The sequence below is a fragment of the Trachemys scripta genome, chromosome 5 (assembly GCF_013100865.1).
Source record: "Trachemys scripta elegans isolate TJP31775 chromosome 5, CAS_Tse_1.0, whole genome shotgun sequence".
Lineage (NCBI taxonomy): Eukaryota > Metazoa > Chordata > Testudines > Emydidae > Trachemys > Trachemys scripta.
In genome coordinates, this window is record NC_048302.1 from 120,702,709 (window position 1) to 120,727,028 (window position 24,320).

General features: G+C 41.2%; 1 protein-coding gene across 2 annotated transcripts in view; it reads right to left on the reverse strand.

Annotated features, from left to right (window-relative positions):
• Positions 1 to 23,780, reverse strand: part of FAM193A (family with sequence similarity 193 member A) — a 96,677-nt gene extending 72,897 nt beyond the window's left edge. For both annotated transcript variants that reach the window (XM_034771279.1, XM_034771278.1), the window contains exon 1: positions 23,288 to 23,780. In XM_034771279.1, coding sequence (XP_034627170.1) covers positions 23,288 to 23,569 — 282 coding nt within the window. In that variant the 5' untranslated portion in view covers positions 23,570 to 23,780. The remainder of the gene's footprint in view (positions 1 to 23,287) is intronic.
• Between the last annotated feature and the right edge of the window lie 540 nt (positions 23,781 to 24,320).

Below are 24,320 nucleotides of genomic sequence, written 5' to 3' on the forward strand. Positions count from 1 at the left end.
TTTTGAAGCATGCCAGGGTGACTTTGATTTTTAACATTAATGTTCAGAATAAAACCTATCCATAAGAATTAAGCTGTGAAAGAGAATCTGTTTAAGGACCATCTCTTGTGAAGAAACCATGCTTTTCAGAGAAGCCAACAATTCCTTACATCTTAGAATCATAGAACTGGAACGGACCTCAAGAGGTCTTCTAGTCCAGTCCCCTGCATTGAAGGCAGGAATAAGCATTATCTAGACCATCCCTCAACTATGATTCAAGGATATAATTTAGGTCATTAGCTCAATAGCCTGAACAGCAAGAATTGATACATATGGTGTGTGGGAAAAGAAAGTTCCAACAATTTAAAAACAAAAAACAAAAACCAAGAACACCATACACTAAATCCTAAGCTTCTGTTAATCTTCTGAACAGAGAAAAATAAAATATAAAGCTTGAACAAAAACAAAAAAAGATGACCTGTCCTATGGAGAGTGATCTGAACCAACAGCAGCTCTCTAATGCTTTGCAAAAAAGCACAGAATTCAAGAAAGATGAGGGCTCTTGTCAGGAAATGAGGCCCTTGTATCTAGAGAAGAGCAGTGGAAGGTCTACTCTTAACCACCTACCAACCAAATCATCATCATCATCCACAACTACATTACTCTCAAAAGCAGCCAATCTGACTTCCTTGTTTGAGATAACTAAAGTAAGTTCAGTAGGGAAAAGCTGAATTCCCTGGGTGAAAGGGAAAAATAAAAATTAGTGAAGAATTTAATCGCACTTCTGGATGTCAGAAAAAGTGTTAAACACGGATACATCAATCGCCACTAAAAATTTGCCTTTGGTTATCACAATGATATCCAATGTACAGCAGTTATTTTCTACATTTAGGATAGCTATCGATGGTGCTTTTATGGCCACCCCATCACAGTAGTATCTGAGTGCTCTACAATCTTTAACGTACTTATCCTCATATCAACCCTGAGAGGTCGGGAAGTCCCATTATCTCTATTTTACAGATGGGGAATAGAGGCAGATGCAATTCCTTCTCTGCCTCAAATATCCGGTGTGACTTGCCCTGGTCACACAGGACGTTTGTGGCAGACCAGGAATTGAATCCAGACCTCACAGGGCTCAGGTTAGTGTTCTGATCACTGAACCATCCAGTGAAACAACTGTGGTAAGACGTTGACATAGCTACTATATAAATGTATACCTTGTGTGATGTATTTGAATATGTCAGGATCAGGTCTGCCATGCTAGTGCACACTCCTTCTATTGTGGTGTAAACAGTATACGTGGCCAAAGCCCTCCAGCATGTTTAGCCTGCAGGAAGTACATGTTCATTGGTAACAGAGGAAATGTTGCCTCAAGGAAACAAACTCTGGCACCAGGCAATGAAGAATCACCTAACCTGAAAGTAAAAGAAGGAAAATGCCAGGGAGAGAGAGCCTAAATATAGCTCTCCATTACACAGATATGAGGTGATGGGGCCTGGGAGTGCTGAGGAGGTAACTCACTTAGCCCTTTGGGAAATAGTCAGATGTTACCTAGCAGCAGCCTATTAGCAGTATGTAGCCACTAATACATTTAGAGATCACATTTTTACCTTCACTGGGGCAGATTTTATCGGTGTTTTTTTAACTAGATATATTTCCCCAGAGATATTTAAACAAGTATGTCTGTTACAAAAAAAAAAAGACCCAAAACCATCTCATTAGTGTGCTACCAACTTTGTTAGTTCTCTAACAAAACAGCTTCAGAGCTGATACACCAGTAGTCTAATCATATTTAGAAGTTACTGAAAGCTTTTTAATCCTGTATAAATTAACGACTTCATGAACTTTAAATGACATTTTGATTCCAAATTTACTGTTTAATTTTTGTAATGAAAGAAACACTTAAACCTGCAACATTTCATTCTCTCACTACCACTGCTGTAGCGATGCCATTTCAAAACTTCACTAACCTGTGAAATTAATGCTTTGTGGGTTGGGGAAGGGGAGCCTTGTTAGCGTCTGCACACATTAGATACAGATGAAGATAATTTTTGTTAATGTTTTTAGTTCATGGTGAGTTTTAAATAAATATGAAAAATTGTACCAGTATAGTTTAGCGAAACTAAAAATGATTCCAAGAATAGATCATGTAAAATATTATAAACAGCACAGGTATATTCTAAACAGCTTCTAAGGGTATTTTTTAAGTCTAGGAAATCACATTAAACTACATTAAGATAGTGAGGCAAACTTAACAAAGAATTCAAAAGCCAAGAACTGACAGAGTTAGAAAGTTGCCTAAACAACCTTAATTATGCCTTCTTGTGACCATGCATTGGTCTAGTTAAGCAATTCAACATTCCTCCTCTTCCCACACACAACATTAAACACATCTGCCGCATCTTATAGTACTGGGCATTACTCCACAACACTCATGTGTATGAAATACTGACCTACACTTATACTGATTTGATAATACATAGAGTAGGGTGACCAAACAGCAAATGTGAAAAATCGGGACGGGGGTGGAGGATAATAGGAGCCTATATAAGAAAAAGACCCAAAAATCGGGACTGTCCCTATAAAATCGGGACATCTGGTCACCCTAACAGAGTAATAGAATAATTTAAATCCTATAGCATATAGGCTTCCTTAACTTGTGGCTAAGAGTGAAGAAAGGCTGCAATGCCAGGAAAAAGTAAATAAATGTTACATGGCTGCTAACTTAAGACATCCAGTTCAGGTACAAGTATTCAGGAAAATATTTAAAGCACACGCCTAAGTGTTTTCCAGACAAAGGGACTAAAATTATTAAAATACATATATTATAGAAGGTGACTTCTATACAAAAAGTCTGTCAGATGAACAGTAGCACCTCAGCGTTACGGACGCCTCAGGAATGGAGGTTGTCCATAACTCTGAACGAAGTGCAGTTCGGGCTCCTGAGTCAGCAGCTGACACTCCAGGCCAGGCTTCAGGAGCAGCTAAGCTACTTATTCAGCGGGTGGGGACAGGCAGCCCAGATGTGCCTATCTTTAAGATGCAGTATAGGCACAGTACAGTATTTGCCTTTTTTTTTTTTTTTATTAATTTTGGCTCTACTGCTGCCTGATTGGTTACTTCCGGTTTCACATGGTGTCCGGTTGATCGGTGAGTCCGTAACTCTCAGATCTTAAGGTGTTCAGATCTTTGAGGTTCTACTGTACTTACAATGAAAATAATAAGTGAGCAAAAATGAAAAGTTACAAGATGCTAGGTGTCTGCACTAGAAGAAAAAATTATATGAATTAATGCTATGCAGCATAAGAGGAAGAAGAAAGATTATGTATACAACTTTAAAGTGTTACTTTCTGACTCAAATACTTAACTATGGAACCTTACTATTCTCAGTTTAATAGCTTGTAGACATACATAACACCCCGTAATAAGAGAAATCCACTAGTTTAAAAAAAAAGCCTACCCCATCTAAATATATTGACCCACTTACCCACCCTAGACAGAGACAGATCAGACCGCTCAAAACAGACTTTTTAAACCAATGAGACAGAACTCCAAATATTAATTATAATGAGCTGTAGAAAAGACCCTGCCCTTGCCCCCCCCCCCCCAAGACAATTTAAGCACAGGGAGTTAAGTGCATTGGATTGTGACATGAGTTGCCTGAATTTAAGAAATACCATCCAAATCACAAAGTTCCCACCAAGATTTGAGGAGCATGTAGAGGACTTGAGAATGGAGAGAGGTAACTAGTGGTGTTCCCCAATGGTCAGTCCTACAACCAATCCTATTCAACTTATTCATAAATGATCTGGAGAAAGGGGTAAAAAGTGAGGTGGCAAAGTTTGCAGATGATACTAAACTGCTCAAGATAGTTAAAACCAAAGCAGACTGTGAAGAACTTCAAAAAGATCTCACAAAACTAAGTGATTGGGCAACAAAATGGCAAATGAAATTTAATATGGATAAATGTAAAGTAATGCACATTGGGAAAAATAACCCCAAGTATACATACGATATGATGGGGGCTAATTTAGCTACAACTAATCAGGAAAAAGATCTTGGAGTCATTGTGGATAGTTCTCTGAAGACGTCCACGCGGTGTGCAGCGGACGTCAAAAAAGCAAACAGGATGTTAGGAATTAAAAAAAAGGGGATAGAGAATAAGAATATCTTATTGCCCTTATATAAATCCATAGTACTCCCTCCATCTTGAATACTACGTACAGACGTGGTCTCCTCATCTCAAAAAAGTTATACTGGCATTAGAAAAAGTTTAGAAAAGGGCAACTAAAATGATTAGGGGTTTGGAACGGGTCCCATATGAGGAGAGCTTAAAGAGGCTAGGACTTTTCAGCTTGGAAAAGAGGAGACTAAAGGTGGGGGGAATATGATAGAGGTATATAAAATCATGAGTGGTGTGGAGAAAGTGAATAAGAAAGTTATTTACTTGTTCCCATAATATAAGAACTAGGGGCCACCAAATGAAATTAGTAGGCAGCAGGTTTAAAAACAAATAAAAGGAAGTTCTTCTTCACATAGCACACAGTCAACTTGGGGAACTCCTTGCCTGAGGTGGTTATGAAGGCTAGGACTATAAGAGTGTTTAAAAGAGAACTGGATAAATTCATGGAGGTTAAGTCCATTAATGGCTATTAGCCAGGATGGGTAAGGAATGGTGTCCCTAGCCTCTGTTTGTCAGAGGGTGGTGATGGACGGCAGGAGAGAGATCACTTGATCATTACCTGTTCGGTTCACTCCTTCTAAGGCACCTGGCATTGGCCACTGTCGGTAGACAGGATACTGGGCTGGATGGACCTTTGGTCTGACCCGGTACAGCTGTTCTTATGTTCTTAATAGAGCGTATAAGGCAAGACAAAAGGAAAGTATTCCATTCTGGTTAATTTTCAGATGCTGGGACAGGAGAAAATGTAGGCTATGGTTATTGAGAATGGGGTAACTCTCTAAGGGATCTCAGACTAAGGCAGATCCCTAAGCCCCTCTGCCAAGAAAAGAAGATTTTGCCAGAAGTTATGGTTAGGCATATTAAATAAGAAGTTAAGTGTCTGCAGTCTCCCAAAATGGAACACAGAAGTTAAAATTATGATGCCATACCAACAGAAGAAGGTATTTTACTTACAACAGACGACACATCAGTAAGTAATCAAGTTAATTATTTCAGGTATTTGATAAGAGTTTTCAGGGAGGGCTGAGATATGTTCCTTGAGAATGAAAGGGCTTTTCTGTTTCTTTAATCTATTGGCTGGCTAAACTGATTTGTTACCTTGGAAAAGCCAGCATGCTTTCATTTAAATAAAAAAATAACGATGCAAAAAGAAAGGAAGTCTCTAGCAGTTGTGAAGAAAACCTAAAAAAATGCGAGCACAGAGTAACTGATGTAGAGTTGTCTATGTAAGTCTGCAACAAGCCTAAAAAGAGCTCTAAGATGTCAACTCAGATGCCCAACGACGATTTAAGGTGTGGTCTACCCTACAAAGTTAGGTCCCATAAATCACCTTGCACTCACTTATTTGGGTGTATCGACACCCAAGTTTGTCTCCAGCTGACGTAAGATTCCCCGTTATAGCTACGCAGTAAAAGCACCTCTCCAAACGGCACAGAACCATGGTCAACCTACTGAGGTTTATGCAGTCCAAGTGCAGACACTTCATGACCTGTGTGTCAACAGTCCTCCAGCAGCAGTCCCACAATGCCCCACACTCCCTGCGATAGTGACCGCTCTGGTCACAGTTTTAAACTTCACCACCCAGGGATTACAAAGACTGGAAGCCACGACCCACTTTAAAGCCCTTCACATGTTTTTGAAATGCTTTTTCCTGATTGCCCATCTTGGCAACCACATCTAGCAGCTCTCCCATGTTGTGAGCAACTGACAGATTGACCATGCTGGCTCTATGCACTAGACATACTCCTGCCTGGAGGAGACAGGAAATATTGGACCTCTTTCCCCACAGGCCCAGGACAGGCTGTGCCACCACAGCTACAGACCAGCTGTAGAAACATCAACATCTACCGGAAGATTGCACACGAGTCATACAGGCAAAGGGATATGATGGGAATCAGCAGCAGTACTGCATGAAATTGAAGGGGCTGTGCCACAAGGCCAGGGAGGCCAATAATAGATCTGGTGCTGCCCAGCAGACCTACTGCTTTTAGAACTGCATGTCATAGTTGACGAAGATCCCACCACCAACCCACAGATCAATGTGGATATCTTGGAAGAGCCCAAGACAGAGACCCTTGCCATAAACAGTGGCCAGGAAAGTGGGGGAAGGGGTAAAGGAGTGCAGCAAGGGACTCTAGCCAGGCTATGAGCCAGGACATGATTGAGACTCCACCACTGTCTAGCCACGCCTGCCAAGAAGTGCAGATGAGCCTGATGAAGGAGAAGGGAACTTGAGTATGTTTCTGCATGCATTTTCCTTTACAATGTTTAGAGATGGCACCTGACCCACCTCCAATTTAAGACAAAAGGTATCTAGTTCATTGTTTTGCTGGTATAAGAAGAATTTCAGCTACAAACAAACACAGGTAGAGCAAGCATCTGTTTTTCATTCATTCATTTCATTCATGGGTTAGGCGGGGATGGGAGGAGGTATGGAGAGCACTTTGGTTATGTACACAGGGAAATCCCTATGTACAGAAGAGGTTCCAGAAATACATTATCAGCAAAAGACAAAAGAAAAGTGTAGAATCACTACTTAATGGGGAATGTGAGCTAACAACAGATGACATCAATAAGGCTGAGATGTTCAATGCCTACTTTGTTTCAGTCTTCACTAATTACTATTAATGACAAGGGGGAAGGAATACAAGCCAGAATAGAAAAAGAACAGGTTAAAGAATATTTAGACAAGTTAGATGCAATCAAGCAAGACGGGCCTGACAAAATTCGCCCTAGGGTACTTAAACTAGCTGAAGCGATCTCTGAACCATCTGAGATTATTTTCAAGAACACATGAAGAAGGGCAAATGTAGTATCTATCTTTAAAAATGGGAACAAAGAGGACCTGGGGAATTACAGACCAGTCCGCCTAACTTTGATATCTGGAAAGATACTGGAACAAATTATAAACAATTTGCTGCAGTCTAGAGGATAATAGGGTTATAAGGCATAGCAAACATGGATTTGTCAAAAACAAATCATGCCAGACGAACCCAATTTCTTTCTTTGACAGAGTTACTGGCCTAGTGGCTGGGGAAAGCAGGAGATGTGATCTTGATTTTTAGAAAGGTTTTTGACCCACATGACATTCTCAAAAGCAAACTATGGAAATATGGATTAGATGAAATTACTCCAAGGTGGATGCGCAACCAGTTAAAAGACCGTATTCAAAGAGTAGGTATCAATGGTTTGCTGTCAAACCGGGAGGACTTATCTAGTCAGATCACATGGGGATCTGTCCTGGGACCAGTACCCTTGAATAGGTTAATTAATGACTTGGATAATGGAGTGGAGTGTGTGCTTATAAAATTTGCAATGACTTCAAGTTAAGAGGGGTTGCAAGCACTCTGGAAGACAGGATTACCATTCAAAATGACTGACAAATTGAAGAATTGGTCTGAAATCAATAAGATGAAATTCAATAAAGTGCAATGTTCTTCAATTAGGAAGGGGGGAAAAGAATCAAATGCACAACTACAAAATGGGGAATAACTGGCTAGTTGGTAGTACTGCAGACAAGGATTTGGGTGTTATAGTGGATCATAAATTGATGATGTCTACAAGGTGATGCATCTGCAAAAAATGGCTAATATTCTGGGGTGTTTTAACAGGAGCGTCATATGTAAGACATGGGAGAGAACGGTCTCTCTCTCCTTGGCACTGGTGAGGCCTCAACTGGAGTACTGTGTCCAGTTCTGGGCATAACACTTAAAGATGTGGACAAATTGGAGAGAGTCCAGAGAAGAGCAACCAATATGATAAAAGGTTAAGAAACCTTGATGTATGAGGAAAGGTTAAAAAACTGGGCATGTTTAGTCTTGAAAAAGAAGACTGAAGGGGAGACCTGATAAGCCTTCAGATATGTTAAGGGCTCTTATAAAGAGGACCATGATCAACGGCTCTCCATGTCTACTGAAGGTAGGAAAAGTAGTAATGGGCTTAATCTGCAACAAGGGAGATTTAGATTAAATTTCCCCCCTAAAATCTAGCTATAGTACTGGAATAAACTTGCAAAGAAGGCTGTGGAATCCCCATCACTGAAAGTTAAGAACAGGTTAGATTTAGATAAACACCTATCAGGAATAGCCTAGGTATACCTGATCCTGCCTCAGCATTGGGAAGCGGGGGGGGGGGGGGGGGAATGAGACTAGATGAGGTCCCTTCCAGCCCTACATTTCTATGATGCTATACTACAGGGAAAACAGTGTGAAAATTAATGGCCTATGAGATACAGGTCAGACATGATTGTCCCTTTTGACCTTAAACTATGAATCTATGAAACCTCAGAATAGACGTTTATGTACAGAGACTATCAACAGTTTTTACCACAACATCTCTCTCTTACTGTATCCAAGGCCAGAGTTAAGGTTGGGCATTTAAATGTAATTGTGGTGAATTCTGCTTGTGCATTGTGGGTGGTAATTTTAGACTAAAATTGAGTTTGACTGCTTGGCTATTATGAGGTTCGAATAGCAAGGTATGCAAGTTGAGATTAGTGTAGTTGTGAATGTTGACAGAACTGGCAGTTTGGGTGACTGCACTAAAGGATGTGCAGTTACAAGTCAAATGTACTGTCAGGTAAATATACTGTAGCGCAGGGGTAGGCAACCTATGGCACGCGTGCCGAAGGCAGCACACGAGCGGATTTTCAGTGGCACTCACACTGCCCGGGTCCTGGCCACTGGTTCTGGGGGGCTCTGCATTTTAATTTAATTTTAAATAAAGCTTCTTAAACATTTTAAAACCCTTATTTACTTTACATACAACAATAGTTTAGTCACATATTATATGACTTATAGAAAGAGACCTTCTAAAAACATTAAAATGTATTACCGGCACGCAAAACCTTAAATTAGAGTGAATAAATGAAGACTTGGCACACCACTTCTGAAAGTTTGCCGACCCCTGCTGTAGTGCAAATTAGTGACATCTTGAGGGGGAATTTTCTAGGTTTTTACTAAGTAGGTGTCAAAGTAGATATTTAACCACACTGACATTATCAATATTAGAGAGAGAGAAAAATGGGTAGGGAGCTGGGGGGCCATGGGGTCATTCTAATCTATGTCAGGAAGGGCAAAGGAGGAAACAGGTCTGGGCAGGGGAATCGTTGCTGTCTCCATGGCCCCACACTATGTTGTCGTTCCCAGGCCAATTACATAGCCCAGTTCCTTGTTCGCAAACAAAGGCTCAATTGTTAGAGAAGAACAGGAAAAGAAATGAGGCAAGCAGGCTAGACATTGGGTTGGGAGACTGGGATTAGCAGCAAGACATCTCATTGGGCAGCTCTACTTCCCTCTCCTTTTCCCTTCTCCACAGATCTATTCAGTCTAGCTGCTAAATAATCTTAGCTCCTGATTTTTGGATTTGTAAGGCTTTGTGCTACTGAATTGGAAGTCTCTAACATGTGACTCTGCCATCTAAGGCAGTGGATCTCCATTTTAAGAATCAGAAGTTACATGAATGTAAATGTTGCTGCTTCACGTGATGAAGCATGAACATTGCCAAACCAATCACTCTGAGTTGTGAGTCTTTTGGGTGGGGGAGGAGTAGATTTCTTGTAATTGTGACAACCACTTTTTTTTTTTTAAAAAAAAGCAATTTTTGTTTTTTTTTTTTAATTTTTTCTTGGGAAACTGGTTCACATTTGGAAAGCTAAATATATCTGATGCATTTTTGTCTTCCTAAGTCTGCAGACAGCTTCAGTGCCTCTATTATAACTTGGGAACGTTCTGAGCATCAGTAGGGTAAGAAGGAGTAGTCTTGTTCATTTTCACTACAGCTATTCAGAACCCTATGGGTAACAATGAAACTGAAAAAAAAAAATCAGTCAGTTTCCCTCTACTATTGCTTGGAATAGTTATGAGCAGAAGCAGAGGAAGACACTAATGCTACTTAACTAAGAAAACTCTTCAAATTGAAGTTAGGGAAAGGGATAGGGTAATGGAGATAAACCTTCACAACAGCCCAGGGGAGACGAGAACATAGAATAAAGACAACCACACATACAACTGCAGCAATAAGGAGAATCTTGGGGATTGGGAAAAGAGAATGCATCTTCTAAGAATGGCCATACTGGGTCAGACCAAAGGTCCATCTAGCCCAGTATCCTGTCTTCCAACAGTGGCTAATGCCAGGTTCCCCAGAGGGAATGAACAGAACATGTAATCATCAAGTGATCCATCCCGTCGCCCATTCAGGAGTGAAGAAGTCCTTTATCTCCCACACATCCACACAATAAAACTTCAAAACTGATTTATATTACAGCAAGTCAAACTGAAGAAGACTTGTGCTTCCAGCACTAGACATCTTTCTTCTTTAGCAATTTACCTATAACTACACAAGTCGCTGCTATCTTACAACAAGATCATGGAGCACTTCAAATTAACTCCAAACAAAACCATTAATTTATCACCTGCTATAGCAGCAGCTTATTGAGGATTAACAGCCTGGAGTAGTTATAACAGTTCAGAAAGCTAAGCAATCACTTGGTCGCTAACTTCACGTAAGTTATAAACACTAAAGACTGACAAAGCAATACAGTAGCCCAGACATGGTTAAAAAGCTGGTGGCAAGATGGATGTTGAATAAGGCAAGTATTCAGTTTCCAAAGGCTGCTAAAGACTACAAATGAGATTAAATGAGCAAGACTAGCAAGGAACTACAGTAGCTTTAGTCTTTAGGTAGCCATTTCATAACCTTTGCTTAATAAGACTCAAATAATGTCTTTTATGTAAGTGGTTTTCTACCCCAAAAATAATAATGTACATGAATACATACAGAAGAGAATGTACTACACATGTACACATGCCATGATGTTAATACAGTCAAAGAAAATTCAGTATAACAATTTTCTACTAGTGACAGAAGTCCAGAAATTCACTCAATGGTAGCATTCTAACTAAAATCACCAGCTATAAAAAGTTTGAGTCATGTAAATTGTTCAGTTTAATATTTAAATATCTACACTACTGTGCCAAAACTGTGTTTCCATATTTTGTCTTAACAGCCATAAAAGGCATAAAAAAAAAAAAAGGCTCACAAAAGATCATTTACTCAAAGCATTTTAATCAGGTGGGGCTATCCACACAGGTTTTTTTTGGATTAAGATAATTAAAAACTGGAGAAAAATTATAGTTTTAAAAATAGTTTATATATGCTTTCACATGACGTCTGATTCTAGCACCATCCTCAGAGCTTTTTACATGCTTACCTTTGGGAGTTAAAACTACCACTTCCGCATACTGGTTAAGTAGGAAATGAAGCAGATCTAATTTTCAAATAAAAACTAGTGCCCCATTTAAGTGCAATAACACTTAGTTCTTGATGTGTAAGAGAAGTGAAAGTTCACAACAGCTATAGTTTATTTATTGGCTCAGAAACCACCTCAGCATAAAGCTACTTGACACCAGTTTCCTCGCCTCAAAAAAGCATTGAAGATAACAAGTGGTTGAGGACATTATGCATTCCAAAGCCGGCAATGCCACCTCTTCTCATTTGCACTGTACTGCCATAGATGCATTCTGACAGTATGAGGTTTTAAATGGAATACAAGTCAATGGAGACTCAGAACACTTTGCAGAATGTCACATTAACGCTGACTATTTTCAAAGAAATAAAAATAGTTATTTGTAATAGACTGCTAAACCCCAGTAATGAAATGCACAGATTATGAAGACTCATAATTTCCACTAAAAAAAAATCTTCTGAGAATATGATATAATAGACTCCCTCTACCCATTTTGGATCTGTATTAGTTTTACCAAGTGAACGGCGGTGATTAGTTATAATACAGAGGCACTGAGAGATAATAACAGGGCTTAAAACATTTACCTAACACCTATGGACCCAAAGGCTAATCTTACTAGCCAAGGTAAAAAAATATCTGTAATGCCATGACACATGCACCCTTGTCCTCAGGCCATATCCCCAGTAATAAAGGAATAAAGCATTTAACTGCCCCTGAGGGCAGGGGACTGGACTCGATGACCTCTCAAGGTCCCTTCCAGCCCTAGAATCTATGAACTGTATAATACTGTCAGTCACATTTCAATACATTTTTTAAAAACTTTAGTTTTGTTTAGATTCTTTCCCTTCCTGGTTTCATCAACTCTCTTGATCATCTTTGATTATTATCCATCTTTTCCTGGTTTGTTAGTGTTTCCTCTTTTCATTCTCTTCCCCCTCTCCTATTATCTCTTTCCCTACATCAAGGTAGAAAGCCTATTTAGTCTCTTCAGTTTAGTCCATCACTCCTTCCTCACCTGCCCATCCATCATCACCTACAGAGCCCCTCAGACAGGGCTTGGAAATTTACCAGAATCCTAACAGCCAGGGGACTATATCAATTAGTCAAACATAACATACAGAAGATGTAACCTCTCCCCCTGCCCCCTTCATCCAGGGGAAAACAACCAGCTGCTGGGAAAAGGGACTCTGTTACAATTCAATTCCTGCCAGGGTGCTGTCCCTGGAATCTGATCAGTGGCTCCATCTTGCCTTTAAAGCTCTTCCCACTACCCTGGGTTGCCAAAACAGAAGAGCATTCTATGTTTCCCCCCTCCCTGAAGTCTCCCAGGTATTGCAACTGTGAGTGGGGTTTCTGCTACTATATCACCCTCCACAACCCACTTACGGATGCTGTGGAGGGATGTGTCCAATATTCAATCCTTTCCCCAGCCTGATGTGAGTTACGCCTTCCAATGAACAGTTTCAGTGTGCTTGCATCTGCTGTTGCTTACAGATTTCCCAAAATTCTGAGTTGACTTAGAACTTATTTAACGGCAGCCACAGGGTTTTGAAGAGAAGCAGTGAAAACAACCTTGTCAGTTCTCAGTCTGTTATAGCTTGGAAAGCTACCACCAGCTACTGCAGCACTAGAGCCATCTGTCTGCAAACCTGGGCAGACCACGATTGGATCCATTTACATTCTGGTCACATTTAGCAATCATACAGTATTAAGGGTATGTATATTTAATATATATCAAATGTATATATAGTAGTTTTAATCTTAACAGCCCATGCTACAGAGTGTGTGTGTTTGTGTGTGTAACTAAAAATAAAAACAGTAAGAAACTTAGATTCTGCAGAAGTGATGACCCAGGAAAACTTTATACTAATGGTCATTATCTGCACTTTTTTTTTTTTTATTTAAAAGACACTTATTTCTACTGTGACTTTCTCTAGCTTCTGCTGTTCCAGCCATTAGATCTCATTAATCTAACGGAAAAAGATAAAATTTCACTCTCTCTAGACAAGAGCTGTTCAAATAAATCTGCTTAAAGTACTTGTAATGAATAGATCAGGTACACTTCTTAGAAGAATATGAATTTCAGTACTAACCTCCAGTGAAAAATAATGGTTATCGATTCTAAAAATGAAAGTGAACAAAACTGACACACTATGACACAAGCAACAAGTTATTTATTTAACATTTCAATAATTTAGACGAGTAATGCTCCTTCTTTCCCTCCTAAGGGATCTGAAATGTAATGAAGAACAAAGATCTCAATTCTGAAATACTATGAATTTCGTACTTTGTGAGTGAATAGAATTAACAAATGTCTGTTTTCTTTTTTATTTACTATTCTGAAGTACTTTAAAATTAGCTGTTTTACAAAGCTATCACAGCTCAGTTCAATGGGTCATTATATATATTGAAGGACCTCTACTGTGCAGAATATTGCACAATATTCTTGAAGTTTAATCATACTCCATGCTACCTCTTTATCTATACTCCCTTCCCATCTTATTTCACTGGCTTCAGCAAAAGGATTTTAGCAACAGCGAGATTTCATGGAAGTGTCCATGACTGTACTATCATAACTTTGCTTCAGAAAAATACAGAGTAAAATTGTAGGCTTTTAAAAGGAGTGAACTAAGTTAGCAGACTTCTTTTATTTCAAAAATTTAAAAAGATAGATAGTATCAATGGAATTTTAGTTTTAAAGTGGACCCAGAATTATCATTCTCCACTTTTAAAAAACAAATGCATGCTACATGTCTTAGAAAGATGCCATGAATACACTTTTTGAGTAAGTGGGTAGAAACTAAATAGGCACAATCTCCAGTATCATAAAACAGTGTTTTAGTAAATATATTTTTCTAATTTGATTAATTCCAAAGATAGCTTTTAGAAAAATGGCTAAAAAGTTCATGTTTCTACCTCATTAAAAAGACTGAAATGTAACAGAATCGGCACTTTCAACACTATAATCAGGCCCAATTCAGTACAGAATACTAGTGCTTTAAATAAAAAAAAAAAAAATTGGTCCCTAAATTAGTGGTCAGTCTAAAGTAATATTTGCATCAGTAATGACTACAAATGTTTTTTTAATGTTATCTATCTCATTGCTCTAAATATTTAATCGATTAGAACTCAGAATTAGTATATTGGTCAAATATATCTGTAACAGGACTGTTGGCCCCGTACTGAAACTTAGTGTGTTCTTTTTTGGTTGGCCCTCTCCCAATACCATGAGAAAGGGGCAGGACTGAAGAGAAGTCTCAGGATCCTGAGACTGACAGTGCCCAGGGTCAATGGGAAGAGGCCAATGCTCCAAGTCAGGAAGAGTGACAGGCAGGCAGGCCGGCCGAGGGAGTTGAGCCCGGGACCCATCCCCGACGTGAACTGGGACTGCCAGTGGCAAAGTAGAACAGAGCTAAGGAGAGTTCGGCAGCCAGAGCTGAGCTGGGGGCAAAGCAGCAATAGTAGCACTGAGCCAGAGGAGGCAGAACTGGAGCAGCACAGATCAGTAGCTCCGATGGTGAGCCACGGTTGAGCAACAGCAGGGAGCTGCAGGGCCAGAGCTGGGGAGCAGATGCCAGCTGTTCCACAAGTAACACTGGAATCGGGCACAGTGAGTGGCAGGAGGGAGCGAGGTGGGGCCCTAATCAGAGAAGGCCGAGCAGAGGGAGACGTTGCCAGACATGAGGGCCTTGCAGGCTGGACTAGAGGAGAGGACATGAAACTGACAGGAAGACCAATACTGGGGAGAAGGGTCCTGCCACCTGGAGCCTGAGGGCATGCAGCCACCACCAGAGCCAGTACTGGGTTTACAATGGCGCTGGGACCACACTCAAAAGGGGCTCTGCTGCCTAGACTGTGGCCCTGCCCCCACTCAGCCTCTTCCCCCCTGAGGCCCTGTATGCCACTCGCATGGGGGAGAGGGGGCAAGGAGGAGCGAGCTGGCAGGCAGGGCATTGTGGGGGAAGAGGCTGAGCAGGGGCGGGGCCACGGTCCAGGCACTGGGGCCCACAAAAGATTAATCTGGCCCTGACCAGAGCAGGTGTCTGACCCACAGTATCACTGCAGCACAGCCAGGGCCTGGGACATGTGAGGAATAAACTGTGAACTTTTCTTAAGTCACAGAGACTACTGCTTATGGTGCTCTCTACACCCATAGGGCAGGATTCCATGTTCCTTTAACCTTTTCCATTTTTCCCTTATTTTTCTTACAGTTGCTGTTTAATAAATTGTATCTGGTTTAAACTTAATGTAGTGATCAATGGGGCAGGGAAGTGGCCACTGTGGAGAGAGTATCCCAGAGTGGGGACATACTAGCCCAATGGTTTTCAATCCTGGGGGTCTGCAGATTATGTCTAAGGGGTCTGTGAAAGGTGACCATGAAAATAAAGTTTCAGATCCTGTTTTTCCTGATCATTCAAAAGTATGTGAATACCCCCACTTTCAGGTCAAAACCTGGAAGTGTTGTCATTACCACCACAGTTTAGTGCCCTTTCTCACACTGCATCAAATGCTGGGCCGAGCACATGCAACATTTATAGCTGAATTCTGTTCAGTCAGTTTTCAGTCTAAGTCTTCTACGGTAGGGGCCCATGGTGGTATTTCCAAAGTCCGCACCGCCATTCAAAATGTTTGAGGGATCAGCAAATGAAAAAAGAAGTTGAAAACCACTGTGCTATCCTGTCCTAAATGACCACGACGAGACTGCGGTTTAAGCCTCCCAGGAATCCTGGGTCCAGTTTTATCAGTGTTACAAAGTGGAAGAGGAGTCCTCAAGGGATACGGGTACAGGGAGTTGGGGCAAAGAGTCTGATCCTTTCACTATCCAATTCCACTGGGGTAGTACAGAAGCCAGGAAAGTTCCCCACAATAGCAGAAAAATTCCCCCACTTACATATTTTAAACACAGCCACTTGCTGAATATAAGGCAACAGTCTAATATCAGATAATTGATCTGGGAGTTTTCAGTATGAATTTTAGTAATAATCAGGCCAGAAAAAGAAATAGTGGTGTACTTATTTTATTGCTGTCTTGTCATGTAAGAACACAGCATTGGAATTTTGGCAGTTCCCCTTCTAAATAAAATAAAATTAAAAAAAGGCACTGGAAATATCAGGTCCCAGCTTACCAACTTTTGGCCTATGATACTACAGGAAGCGGACACCAGCACCCTCAAATATCAACTATTCTAGGAATATTCCAGACAGAATATTTCTTCACTGATTTTGGTAATCAGAGGCTAGACTGCCCCTTACTGCAATAAACCCAGCAAAGGGCACCTTAAAAGGAAGAAAAAGCGGAGTCTCCTCACCTTCTATCAAAGGTGAAGGTTTGATCCCCTTTACCATGGAATGAGGAGCTGAACTAAAAATCAAAAATCCATGGATTCCCTGGTTCCATAAAGATCCTTCCCAGAATATCACAGAACACATCTAGGAAACCCTGTACAACCTCAACAGGTCTGTGCCCCCAATCATCTCCCCAACTCCTTGAAAGCATGACTTTATTGTCAGGAAGTTTCTCTAATCACAGATACCTTAGGGCAGCAGTTCTCAAACTGTGGGTCGCCAGGGCTGGCATTAGTCTTGCTGGGGCCCGAGGCCAAAACCCAAGTCCCAGTACCCAGGGCCAAAGGCTTCAGATCTGGGTGGCAGGGCTCAGGCTGCAGGCCCCCCTGCCTGGGGCTGAGCCCTTGAGCTTTGGCTCTGCCCCTCTCTTCCGGAGCAGCTGGGCTCAGGCTTCAGTCCCCACTTCTGGGGTCATGTAGTAATTTTTGTTGTCAGACGGGGGTCGCGGTGCAATGAAGTTTGAGAACCCTTGCCTTAGGGACCCAACGTTTTCTTTTTAAACTGCTATGAGTTGCTTCTACCTGTAGATTAGAAAGATAAGGGGGCCCAATTCCTCCCCCAAGTTACCAAAGGAAAGGTAAAAGTGTGATTTTTATTTTGTTAATGCACAAACACAAAATAAAGGTTCAAAATTCAACCTTATTAGTTTATACTGTAATTAGACTGAGGTTTGGATAATACCTTACCTTGCTCTCTATCTGCACCCATTCATTTTTCAGAAACCATTTTTTCATGTGAATTTGAATCTAATCATTATGTAGTGACCTACAACAGGATTTAAGTTTTTTTTTTTTTTGCAAACAATGGAGTTTTGGGAGCAGCTGCATTGTATATTTGAAGGTAGAGAAATTAAAAATCTAATTGTCGCTTTCTCAAAATTTTGTTGTCCAACAAGGCAAAACAACTGTTCCTTCTGACCGCATATTTCAAGCCATAGGATACCTTAGTTATATGAAACATTTGATGGTATATCTAAGCCAGAAACTGACGCATGTGAAACTTCAATTGTATTAATATTTGTTCTAGGCAAGCTGTTTGTATGTTTAATGTAGCAGTTCAAGTCTGATTACTCTTGATATCTGCTCACATTAACACATGTATAGTGAGAAAAAATGCAGCCAACAGATCTGGATTTGATATCCATCAATGTCATGTATACGTACATACACTCTTTCCATGTCTCAGATTTATCAGATAGAAGGGAACCTCAATTAGCCCAGGGAACAAATAAAGCAAAAGCTACTTTTGCCAGAAGCTGGGAATGACTGACAGGGAATGAATCACTTGATGATTACCTGTTCTGTTCATTCCCTTTGGGGCACCTGGCATTGGCCACTGTTGGAAGACAGGATACTGGGCTAGACGGACCTTTGGTCTGACCCAGTATGGCCATTCTTATGTCAGTATAAAAGGGGACATTAAGCTTGTTTTGAAATTTCAAGTGATCGGAAGAGTTAAAAATAATTTAGACTACAGTGGATTTTGTTTCTAACTTCACAAGTCTATTTAACAATGTAAGCTATAAAAACCCATCCTAATGATTCCATTCTGTTTAATGTATTTACTATTATCAGACTGTAAGATCTTTAGAGCAGGGACAGTCTGCATTTAAATAACAAAATAAAAATGTAGAACCTGAAGTTAAGTGCACAAGTGAACTGCTACAGAAGTATCTCAATACCCAATATACCTATATGTTTTAATAGGAAAGTGTCTACTTTACACTGGATAAAGTTGATCAAAAATAATATATACCCTTACTTTTTTCTTTTCTTTTTTGTGTAACAGAACAAAAGGAAAAGTGCTAGCTAAAATTTAGATTTCAATAAGAATAAAAACTGCTTCCTCTGTAACCAGTTTCCTCTGCCTGTTTAAACCATTCAGTAATGCCACAATCCAATGCATGCAATATTACTACCATGAAAGTAACCAAGTCATGGGCACTGGACTGCAGTTGCTGAATTAATCAAACCAGAAGAGCCAGCCTATTCTAGAGAAGGATCCATCAATACCTTTGATAATGAGAAAACGTAAAAGGAGTACATCTAACAGAGTTTTGGTAAAATATTTTAAGTTTGTCTGTGTCAGAAGGTTCTTAATTGCACAAAGATTGATCATATTAGTACACACTAGCTACAGACAATATTTCTAAGATGTGCAGAATAGCAATTTCTCCCCTCTTTGGCTTACTAAATTGTTCATTCTAGTTAAAGCACACATTCACTCAGACCCGTAGTAAGGTCTACTGGAACAGGTCAGTCATAGACAAACAGTTCTTCACACCCAGCTACCTAGGCAAGCTATCACACAAAGCCAACTTTACAACTTGTTTCCTCACCACAGAATCCTGTACTGTGCAGAGACTCATAAAAAGCAACTCCAAATACATCCCCAGATTCAATCAAAATTCCAACCATTAATCCAAATCTTAATATTTCATCACAGAACACAGTATAATCACATTTTAAAAAACGCTCGCTTTTCTTTTCACATAATAAATGAAATATTAAATTTAAAAATGCCTGGTCTATGCGCTCAAACTTCAGATCAAAAATTATTCTGTTTTAATGTGACACTTTATTCTCCATCCCACAACACTATCCCCAGTAGCCATATTTTATCATTACAAAGATATATGTAAAGTCTTATGATCCTACCCCGCAAGCGTAAATTGTGTAGCTTCCAATTCCAGTTAAACTAGTGTCACCAACAAGTTTCCTTACTAGAGGAACACCAAGCGAAGAATCTTTAGTTTCTGCAGAACACTTGCAGAATATTGTTTAGAAGACAGGAATTCTGATGTTTTCAAGTATGTAAATAGGGCCAAAAGAGTAACTTCCCATACGATTTTTTTAAAAGAATTGCTTGCTTGTATCACAGAACAATATATTTAATGCAGAAACTAAACAGAAATGAGAATCTTAGGCTAAGAACCATAAAAATCTCAATTTAATTATGATGTTCATTAGCTATGAAAATCCTAGCTAGAATCTGAAAATTAAGAAAAGGGCTTTTTAATTGGAAATATAAAATTGGATGTATTTTAAAACTCAATCCAACTTTGCTTATAAAACATCTTTTATCAATATATCACCAGATAATTAGCAACTGATTTGCACATAACAAATATGCAGGATACAAGCTGCCATTCCTTTAAAAAAAATTTTTTTTCTAAAGTGTAGATTAAATCTAATTATGTATTCTAAAGGGAGTTTACACTAATAGAAATCTAATGGGAGGGTTTGCCATAGTTCAGCAACATAACAATAGTCTTTCCAACAATGGAGAACCTAATATGAGGGGCATACAACTGACACAGAGAAGCATTAGTGGGCTAGCAACTTGACTACATTATATTCTGGGGTGCAGTCCCAGCTAAGCAGTCAGCAGTAACAGGATTTTATAATACATATTCTGAGAGATCAGAAGCCATTAAAGTTTATAAATTAGAACAATGGCTTTTGATTTTTCATACCACCTCACAGACACTCAGCAACATTTTGTACAAGATGAAAGTAATGCAAATCTGGTTACGACTGTAGAGATACTTGCATGGCATTTTCTTTTCACGCAGCCAACATAAATAATGCACCTGATTTGTACAGGTCATTCATGAAAGGTATACAGAGCTTCTGGGTTATGTGGCGAAGGAAAGCAACTCATGGTAAGTCCTCACCCCAGTGAATGAAGATCACAAATCTTGTCTTGGTCCTGTACTCTTTAGTTTCAGAGTGGTTAACTATTTAGAGCAGGGGTCAGCAACCTTTCAGAAGTGGTGTGCCGAGTCTTCATTTATTCATCTAATTTAAGGTTTCACGTCTCAGTAATACATTTTAACATTTTTAGAAAGTCTCTTTCTATAAGTCTATAATATATAACTAAACTATTGTTGTATGTAAAGTAAATAAGGTTTTTAAAATGTTTAAGAAGCTTCATTTAAAATTAAATTAAAATGCAGAGCCCCCCGGACGGGTGGCCAGGACCCAGGCAGTGCGAGTGCCACTGAAAATCAGCTTGTGTGCCGCCTTCGGCACACGTGCCATAGGTTGCCTACCCCTGATTTAGAGTATTACATTCTGGAGCAAGGGCAACATTTAGAAAATGTCAAGTTATCTTAGCTTATATGCTTGAAACAACTATGGCATTAAATGACAAAGTATTGGTAATTTTGTTGCATCACCACAATAAAAAAAAATGTTTAACGTGTCAAGAAAAACATCAGTGTATATGACATGAGGCAAGTGAGCCAATATAAAATCTATCAGTGTTCAAATGTAGTATTAACTATATGTGGCTTTCAGTAACATGGCATAGTAGATTATCTGCTTTCTCTCATAAACCAATTGTAACGTTTGCTACCTTGTATATATAAATCCAGTCTCATGAGTTTACTTCCAACTTAACTAGTTGGTCCAATTGATATTTGCCAACCAGCTTGCAGAATCATTAGTAACATACTGTTCATCAAATGTTGTGAAAACATTGCAACAGTTGATAACCTGTGAGTATATTTAAAAGTACAAGCAAAAGTAGTAAAATAAATTTGTCATATGTGGAACTGACTTCAAAATAATGACTTGTATAATACAGTACTCTCTCATTTAAGGGCATACAAATTATTTTAAGTTCTCTACTATGAATGAGGACATACAGTAACATGTGAAAGTGTTTTCACAATTATTTAAAGTTTTAATTCTGTACAATTTCAAAGAGATGGTGGTCTATCTTAAAAGTGAGACATATAAATGACAACTATTAAGTCTAAAATCTAAAGGCAGCCCTTAAGTGGAAGGATGGCCAACCCATTCTGTCCTCCTGGGATGAGCTTTTGCAAGAGATCCCTTAGTCAGTTATGATCTTAAGAAAGTAACTTGCAAAATATTTTTCTGGACTCTGCATATTGCAGATGCACAATCTATAGACAACCCAAGTTATCAGGGACAGTAAACCACTTCATTGGTTGAATCACTTCAATCTACCATGTTGCTCCATTTTCCCCAGGGCATTACCAATCACATGTATTACCACAGTGCCTAGGGACCAGCCAACATTGGGGCTCCATTGAGCTAGGCACTGTAGTAGACAGACACTGCCCCTAAAGCACCTGCATTCTATTAAAGTGTTATACTGATTTTTAAATTGAACTTCAGCGTCTCACTAGCTATTTTCTAGGATAACAATAGAGTTTGACGGCATCCTCTCAATGTAGCAGTAAAATTGACAAATAAATATTCACAAGTTATGTTAGCGCCTATTGTTCCAAATGGAAATTATGTTTGACATAAATACTGCATTAGCATGATAGTTATGACAGCTATGAAGCTAAGTTGCAGCTGATGCTGGATGGGGGGTTTTGAGGAAGGAGGGCAAAGTTGCTGTGGTTTTAAAGAAAATAAGTTTATATTTATCACTGATGAATTCTCATTGCCCTAGCAAAACAAACAGGAGATAAGACCACACACAAAACTAAAATCCAGTTGGTTACATCATTAAGTACTTTGGATTCCTCTCACACCACAGAAACCATTTCTTCTTTCTTCCTCCATGTGTCTGACAATATCCTTATGGAGAAGGAAGGTGAAGGTGCCAAATGAGATATATACTGAAACCTGCAAATAAGGACACTGCCCATAGGCAACCCCCCCGTAACTAGGGCACCTAATCTAACCTTAGTGCACTTTTCAACAAATATCTGTTCAACTTTTAATGAAAAAGGAAAAAAAAAAGTCAACCTCCCTCTGTTCCTGTCTTGTTAGTTTTGACAACAGAATCTCTCTCTCTCTCTCTCTCAAAAAAAATCAATAATTTAACTGATCTTTGCTTGACCCTTGGTCAATCACCTAAGACAGGTGTCATTGCACAATATAATATACTTACAATAAACTTCACTAAAGTGAAACTAGTAAAACTGAGCAAACATGCCCGAATTGTTTCAGCAGCTCAATATGCAAGCCTGCAATCCCACTAACAACGAACATGCAACTTTTCAATGAAAATATTTTCGGAGAAAAGGGAACTTCACTTTAAGGAGATAACATGTGCCCTAGGTGGCAACGCCTCAAACCTCTTCTCTCGCTCCTCCTCCCACAAGCTTCAGCACAAGCCCTGGGGACGCAGAAAGATGGGATGCCTGGCATGGGAAGCCCTGTGCTCAAACTACTCCCCGAGCCTCCCCACCAGGACGTGCCAGGGATCAGGCTGCAGCGCCCTGCCCTGTGGGGTGGGGGGAAAGGACAGTGCCCAGCCCCGCATCCTCGCTGTTAGGATGGGGGGCAGACAACACCCCTGGGCTCCCTGCTGCTGGGGGGCTGCGAACCGGCCAAAGGGGGCTCTCCCCGTCACCGTGGATGACTGCCCAACGCCCCCATCCCTCCTCCCGCTGGCGTGCGCGGGGCTCCGCTGCAGCGGGATGCCTGTCACTGCGGCCGGAGAGCGAACCCCGCTAGGGGCTCCCCACCCAGGGGCGGCGGCCCCTGCTCCCGGGGAGGGGGTGGGTGCGGCCAGGCCTCCCCCCGAAGCGCCCCCCCCCCCCACCTCGCCATGTCCCGCCCCGGCCCCTCCAGCGCCGCCGCTCAGGGCTCCGTTGCCGGTGGCCGTTGCCGGCGCTGTCAGCAGGCCGCCCACCACGCTCGGCGTGGCAGCCACCGCCTGGGCTGGAGCCCGCAGGGCGGCCGATGCCGAGGCGGCCCCGCTCTTGCTCAGGCCTCCCGCCCCGCCGCCGCCGCCGCTGGGTCCGGGGCCGCCGGTACTGCCGAGGCCGCCGCCCCGTTTGTTCTTTCTGCGCTTGGCTCCTCGCTTGGCGTCGGCCGGACTCATCGTGTCTGACACCCGGGCAGGGAGGGGGCAGCGAGGAGGTCGGAGCCGCCGTCAGCGCCCGGAAGGGGGAGCGGGTAAGGCCGGGGCACAGGCCGCCCCGGGCACCGAGGAGCAGGGGCGCACGAACTGTCACTGTAACGGGGACTCCCTTGGCCCCAGCGCCGCTGACCAGAGTTACCGTCCAATATGGCGGACACAAGGGGAAAGTGATCCCCCTTTACGTCGGGGGGCTCCCCCTTGCGCTGACGGGAACCCGCGCCGCGCAGCACACCGGGAAATGCAGTCGTAATCTGCTGCCACTTCGGCACCGCATCCTATCGGCAGGAGGGGACGGAACTACAACTCCCGGCGCGCATTGCGCTGTCCAACCGAGAGCGGTCGGTTATGTCATCTCGCTTCGCAGCGTTCGATGGGATTTGTAGTTTTCTTCGTAGCCGTTAGCCCGGTTGACCAACGTTGCCACCCTTGTCAGGGGACTACAGAGCCGCAAAGAAGGAGCAGGGGTGGAGGAGTCTAACAGCACCACGTGATTGTTGGATACAGGGGCTTTTAAAGGGGTAGACTCCTTAGGCAGCCCTCCAAGAGTCCATTGCACAGGCAGAGGGTATGTCAGGACAGTTCTGTGTGTAATACAGTGTAGCTACTTTATTAGGTGCAATGTCGTTTCCCAGCTGTGCACCTAATACAGGTGGTTCTAATGGCACTGCAATTTCCAGATGTGAAGTCTGAGGTAGCTGAGCTGCAGTAGTGT